The sequence below is a fragment of the Lolium rigidum genome, chromosome 3 (assembly GCF_022539505.1).
Source record: "Lolium rigidum isolate FL_2022 chromosome 3, APGP_CSIRO_Lrig_0.1, whole genome shotgun sequence".
NCBI lineage: Eukaryota > Viridiplantae > Streptophyta > Magnoliopsida > Poales > Poaceae > Lolium > Lolium rigidum.
Genome location: NC_061510.1, coordinates 176,929,507 through 176,936,824, shown reverse-complemented (window position 1 = coordinate 176,936,824; position 7,318 = coordinate 176,929,507). Strand labels below are relative to the sequence as shown.

General features: G+C 52.5%; 1 protein-coding gene across 1 annotated transcript; it reads left to right on the top strand.

The window, feature by feature from the left end:
- The first annotated feature begins 3,401 nt into the window (after nt 1–3,401).
- LOC124695855 (E3 ubiquitin-protein ligase WAV3-like) lies at nt 3,402–5,288 on the top strand. The gene has a single exon (XM_047228663.1). The coding sequence runs from the start codon at nt 3,402–3,404 to the stop codon at nt 5,286–5,288; it is 1,887 nt and encodes a 628-aa protein (XP_047084619.1).
- Nucleotides 5,289–7,318: the final 2,030 nt, after the last annotated feature.

The following is a 7,318-nucleotide window of genomic DNA, read 5'->3' as shown; positions in this document are numbered from 1 at the left end:
CAAATTTTACGTTGATCTCAAATCGTTCAGCTAGGGGGTCTTGTGTAAAAAATACTATTGCGCTAATATCTGTGCCAAAAAACTATAGGCACTATTGAATGGAACAGAGGGAGTATATAAAAATTTAAACTACTTTTTCTTTGAGGCTCCCGCCTCGTCGTTCTCACGGTGGCGCTTCCTGCTTGTCACCTCTTCCGAAGAGGCGGTGTCGTTCGACGCATCGGAGGAACTTGTGTCCTCCTCGTCATCGACGGTGCTCGCCGGCTGCACCTTCACCTTCACCTTCGCTTTCGCCTCTTCCTCCTCCTCCTCGGCCTCCCATTCCTCCTCATTGTCCGGCGGCGGGGAATCATCGCTGCTAGGCATCGCAACTTTGTCCCACCAATGCAGGGCCGGCCCTGACCCATGGCAGCCATGGGCGGCTGCCTAGGGCCCAGGCCATTTGGGGGCCCAAAATTGGGGCTTTTGTTTACTATGGACTGAAAAGAAAAAGGTAAAACAAGACTATAAGTGAACAGGACCAGCTAGAAAAGATGCAAGAAGTAAAAGTAGCTCATGTCCCGATCAGTTCAATCCTACTCTGATTGGCAGTCTTCCACGACCACGAGGCGACTGCTTGGCTGCTTCCCTCAATCGATTCTCTTGAAAAACATAGACGTCGATTGAGTGTTTCGTCTGTTCGTCTCTAGTCTCGCCGATCGTCTTGCTTGATTGCTCGTCTGTTCGTCTCTCGTCTCGCCAATCGCCTAGCTCGACTGTCTTGCTGCCTCATCTTTTGTCTCTTATCTCTATGTGATTGTGTCTCTTAGATTGCCTCGCCCCGCCCAACCTGCCTGCCGTCCTGCCCCTCCATGAGTTCATGATTAAATCTCTTGTCTAATTCTTCGTCTAAGTCATGACTTATTTATTTAACTAGGGTTCTAATTTTATGTAAATTTCTTCATAATTATAGGTGTTATAATGCCAAAACAATTATTCCGTGCTGCGAAAAAGAGAAAGCTAGATAATCAATTCATTGAAACGCAAAGATGTGCTTTGAATAAGTATTCTCCAATGATACTCGGTGCTGCGAAGAAGTATTTTTGCGAAGCATTGAAGTGCAGTTGTTAATGGAGTCTTTGGTTTTATTTGAGATAATTAAACTAGTAGAAAATACTTGTTATATTTTCCAACCATTTTATTATTATTTCTCTCAGATATGCATATAAAGTAAAAGTAGACGTATACATATAGTTATATATCTAATTATGCGTACACATATGTTAGTCTTAAGGGGCCTTTTTGTTGACTTCGCCCAAGGGCCCTGAAAAACATAGGACCGGCCCTGCACCAATGGTGACATCCCGGCGGCTTACCCTCGATGTCGGTCTCTGATGGCAGCTGAGAGAGGTCGCTCGTTGTGAGAGAGAGGAGAGCTTTCGATGAATGGCGCCGGCCGGTTGTAGATCGAAAAGCGCATACGTAGGGATCTTATTGTTGAGCGCGGATGAATGGCGGCGCAGATATCGAAGAGAGCATCGGTTGCTCTTCCGCGGAGTTCGCGCTCCATTCCGGTCGTTCGCGCGTCGATCGTCGCGGTTACCAATGCGATGGTTCCCCTTCTGGCAACTGCACCGTCGCTAGGTAGGCGTCAGTTGAGCGTCCGTTCGCTAATGCATCGGGCCCGCATCTTCTGGCCTCGCATTTCGTTGTGTCTGGCGTGCCCGGAGCGTCCCCTGTGTAGCGGGGACGGGCTTGGGGCGCCGGACACCGTATTGGGCCGCGCTGGATGGAAAAGACCTTTGGGCGCGCGGCTGGGAACGATTTTTTTTCCGGCGCACCTCAAATCCCTTTGGGGACAGCTTTGGGGGACGCGGCTGGAGATGCTCTTAGCTTTAGTATGTAAACACGTGAAAACTTTCGAATAATCGCTTGTTTTTAGTTTCCGAAAAAATAGGTCGCTTTGGCGGAACCTGTAACACCCGAAAATTGTATTTATTAGAAACCGTCCTCCGAACCCTACATTCATCGTCCGGAGGTCCAAACCAACCGTGCCTTGTATTGCTCTAGTTGTTTGCCCGCGAGGCACATTTCAGCTTTCCCCCTTACCGCGTCAGCGCTGCCACCGCATTCAATCTCCCGCCCAACTCGCTTTCCGACGCCGCCGCTCACCGGATCTTGCCCCATGGACCTCACCGAGCTTCCTCCTGCACTGATGTATCCGTTTACCGGGTCACTGTATCCATCACGGACATGATTGCGGGCACCGATTAGCCGAAGAGGAAGCGCTTGGGGAACACCGGCGGCCCCTAGTCGCTGGTGCGTCACCGGCGGCTGAGCCGCAATAGCATGTGCCCGTTCCCAAGGCGCTCAAGCGTGTGTCCGATAAGAGCAAGCAGGTCGCCACTGAGGCTCGGCCCTTCGTCGCTCAGTCTTCGACTATTGCTGTTGCGTGCCCTTTGGACGGTGCAGACAACGTGCTCGACGATGATTCTGCATGGTATGACCTCTGTCCTCTCCATGATAATGTGCATGTAATTAGATTCTTGCAGTACTTAAGCTTAATCCGTTGTAGCTAATGCGCAATCGGCACGACATCATTCATGATCATGAAGATACTTTGCTTAATGGGAACACGGTAAAGATAACCGGTGAGCGGATTCAATTCGACGATGATGATGAAGATGCCGAGGTTGAACTAGATAGAAGAGGAGGTGGTGTTCGATGGAACCAAATGATGCTTTCGGATATCTTGGAAAGGAGGGGGCTAGCTCGCCAAGGTGGTGGCACATCGTCAAGTGACCTAGGTGAATCTCGTATGAGTGGTGGTGATGGAGGTGTGCAAGACGAGATTCACGGCGACGGTATTGATTTGATGATCTCTTGTATTCATCGAGGATGATGTGTAATTTTTTTGGACTCGATAGTTGAACATTACCCAATGTACGTTTGGATTACTGTGATCACGACAGTTTGATGTAAAAAAAACTATAAATTATTACATCATTTGGTTGTTTTATCGGTTGTTGTAGTATTGATAATGCTTAAATCATGACTTTTACATTTTGAGAACATCTCACGTGGAACATTCTCTTTCACGGGTCCAGTTTGTGGGCTCTGTTTCGCGTGAGATGTTTTCAAGCCGTAAAAGTCATTTTTCGTGGTTGCAAACGCGAAAAACAATTTGTGTGTTTACATGCTCCGTTAGAGCTGCTCTTAGGCTACATAGGGTGCTCGTTACTGCGTTCATTTTTATGTTGACGCGTACATGCGTGAGAACATGGAAAGGCTGAACTGCTGATTACTTACGCAACCCCAGCGCAGCAGCTTCCGACCATGTCTCGTGTTCTTGATCCTATATATATTGTGGCAAAATAGCAATCTTTGGTACACACAACAGATCAAAAACTAGTTTTGCTCCAATGGGGAACCGGTGGTCTCTGGGGAGCACGAGCGAGACCGAGAGCGACCGGTGCGCAATCTGCCTTGGCGCCTTGGTCCGCGGCCAGGGCGCCCGCTTCACGGCCGAGTGCTATCACACCTTCCACCTCAGCTGCATCGCCGCCATCGTCGCGCAAGGCAACCACAACTGCCCGCTTTGCAGGGCGCGGTGGAGTGTTCTGCCCGCCGTCAACGCACCACTGCCGCCCTTGCCCTCCGCTACTCGCTACACCTCGCCGCCGTCGATTCCAGAGGTCCCAGACGGCGTTTACGATGACGACGAGCCAGTGGAGAATACCAGCCGAGCATCCCACCGCAATGGGGTGGTGGTCCTCAAGACGCACTGCGAGTACGCGGCCCTCGCCAGGGACGCGTCGCGCGACAGGTTCGCGGTTCTCGTGTACGCCAAGGCGCCAGCGGTAGCTGCCAATGCGGGGCGCGCGCCCCTGGATCTGGTGACGGTGCTCGACGTCAGCGGCAGCATGGCCGGCCGCAAGCTCGCGCTGCTGAAGCAAGCCATGGGATTCGTCATCGACAACCTGGGCTCCGCCGACCGCCTCTCCGTGGTGTCCTTCTCGAGCGGCGCCAGCCGCCTGATCCATCTCGCGCGTATGTCGGACGCGGGCAAGGCCTGGGCAAAGCTCGCCGTGCAGTCCCTGGTCGCAGGCCGTGGTACAAACATCGGTGAGGGCCTACGCGTGGCCGCCCGGGTGCTCGAGGACCGCCGTTACAGGAACGCCGTCGCTAGCATCATCCTTCTCTCGGATGGACAGGACACGTATGCCTCGCGAGGTGCCTACATGGACCTCGTGCCGCGTTCGTTCAGGCACACTCGTGGTGGCGCTGTACCGATCCACGCGTTCGGCTTCGGCACCGACCACGACGCAGCGGCGATGCACGGTATCTCGGAGGCGACAGGCGGGACGTTTTCCTTCATCGAGAACCAGGCGGCCATCCAGGACTCATTTGCGCAGTGCATCGGCGGGCTACTCTCGGTCGTCGTGCAGGAGGTGCGCATCGCAGTGACGTGCTGCCATCCCGGCGTGCGCGTGCGGGAGGTCAAATCCGGCTGCTACGACAACCGTGTGGACGACGACGGCCGGGCTGCTTCGATTCACGTCGGTGAGCTCTATGCTGATGAGGAGAGGCGCTTCTTGATGCTCGTGGACGTGCCAAGAGCTGAACCTACAGACGATGTCACCCGCCTTCTCAAAGTGAGCGCCACGTACCGAGACGCCGCAGCAGGTCAGGCGGTCGACATTGTCGGTGAAGATGCCGTTGTCCAGAGGCCGGTTGAAGTTACCCACATGGATATATCCATGGATGTGGAGAGGGAGCGCGTCCGTGTTGCGGCTACCGAAGACATCGCCGCCGCAAGGGAAGTGGCTGATCGCGGCGAGCACAGTGAGGCCGCGCGCATCCTCGAAAGCCGGCTCGAGACCGTCGAGCAGTCGGCGCCAGGGATGGCACATGACCCTACTTGCGACGAGCTCATGGACGAGCTGCGCGATCTTGGCTTTCGCGTCGCTGACCGGCGGGAGTACCAGCTGACAGGGAGAGCGTGCTTGCTTTCCGGCATGAGTTCGCACACACAGCAGCGCGCCTCGCCGATGCAGCTGTGGACTGCTCCGGCTGCGTCCGGCTGGAAGTCTGGGAGCATGACGAAGGAGTGCGCTCGAAAGACGCAGGGCTACATGACTCCGACAATGGAGAAGTTGGTGATGACGTCGCGTGAGCTGCGGCAGACGACGACGGCGCCAATGCCAAAGAGGAAACATGTCAATGTGCAGCAGCCAGCTGAGCTGATTGCCAGTGTGAGCTTCGGAAACGTCAGAGGAGAGATCAGATTAAGGATCGATGATAAGTGAGCTAGTGAAACCTCACATACTCCTGTTCAATTTAGTAGGAGTATTACTGCAAAGTTGAGTAGGTTCCATCCGACGCGCACGTTTGGAACCCGGCTACGGGCGAGGTCGACATCTCACCCATCCATGATTGCTTTGCGATTAGCATCTAATATAGTGATTTGTTTATACGTTGATTTTCTCCGATTTAGCATTTTTTATACGCATGCTTATACATACCGCCTCGCGTATGCATGTGGGGTGCTTTAAATGAAACTTCGGTTGGTGAATCAGTGTCAGAATTGTGTGGTTGGCCACTAGCTCATTAGTATCCCAGTAGTGCATGCATCAGCTTTGCATTTACTAACATAATTTCTAGTGATAACCATAATTCTGAAGTATTATTTAAATAATAGAAATATCTGTTGGCGGCTAAAACAATTAACCAATGGTGGAGATAGTGAAAATGATCGGGTCAAAACATAAATTCCTAAACACATTTTTTTAACCAATTATGCAGATATAAAAAATCCAAACAAAACATTTTGTCCTAATGGTGGACATAGTAAACAAAAATTGAGCATGTACGAATCTAAAATGAACATCAAGATAAAATGTTGAATGTAAAAAGATGCCATTTTGTACTAATTCTAAAATGGACATTTTGTACGAATGGTTTTGTGTTATAAAAATATTTTTGAAACACTATTTTTAAAATATGGAAATATCCATTAGCAGTTCTTCCAAATTATTAATGATGGAAAAAACTGTTAACATTATTAATGGACCATTTTGATCGGAAGAAAAATTACCATTTGGATCGGAAGAAAAGACACACATTATTTTGTTACGGCCATTTGGATCAGAAGAAAAAGTAACAAGATTGGAATGAGATCAAATTCGAATGAGACCAAGGGAAATCTGTATAAATCCAACACAGCCGAGAGGAACCAAAAAGAAAGAGGAAATTGAAGAAATTGAACACGCGCGAGGAAGTCCAGGGCGTTGTCCGTGACGGTGATGCGCTTGAGGGAGAGGGAGCGGGCGAGGAGCTCAGCAGTACCAGCACGCCGGCGCGGAGCTACGCACCGACAGCAAGAACTTGCCGTGCCTGTGCCCCGCGCCGTCGGCCTGGCCAGCCGCCATGCCATTTGGCAAATCATGGCCAGCCAAGGTCTGCTCGTGCCATAGGTTTGGCCTGTACGTGAAGCAGCGACCCACACCAAACCTGCTCGAGCATCTTGGAGAAATCAGGCAGGCCTAACACAGGGTCGGCTCTTACTAATTCGCAGCGACACGGCGGTTGGAGGAGCTTGCTCAGTAGGATCTTGGCTGGAGGAACTCGTTGCAGGCCGGGTCGCGCGGAATAGCTAGCACGGCAGCCAGAGGAGGTCGCTGAGATGGTGCTCCCTACGACCCTACCCAAGATCTGGGTCGAGGAGTACCTCTGCCAGAGGAACTCGCTATCTACGAGATTGGACGGAGGAGCTCGGTGCCATGGGACTCGGTGCAGGAGCATGGCGAAGGAGACGACGCTGGCGAAGACGTTCGGCACGCCGTTGCCGAGCGAGAGGAGCATGACCCCGGCTGCAGCCGGCGGGAGGCGCAGCGCGGCGGAGAAGTACTCGGACGCAGTGTCGCAAGAGCTCCTCTGGGCGAAGGTGGGCGCTGCCTCAACTCACCGTTGGCGGCCGCCGCGCCCCGCCAATAAGCCCCCCTCCGCCGCCCGAGCTAGCACCGCGCACTGCCGCCGTGGTGGTGCATGACGGTCGGCCAGGAGATGCGCTGGAGCTCGAGGGCGCACATATCGGCTAGCATCTGGACGGCTGCTTGAAGGAGGCGCCGCCGGACTGGACGAAGGACGGCGAGGAGGAAGAGGTGGAGGAGCAGCAACTTCCATGGTTGTTGGTTTGGTAAGGGAGAGCAGCGGGGAGGACAGGTTGGTGAGAGAGCTCGAGTTAATGTGAATGCATGTTGTCGGAACATGGTGGAAATACGGATCATATACCAATGAAAATACATATACTGTCAAACACGTGGTGCTGCCTTATTGG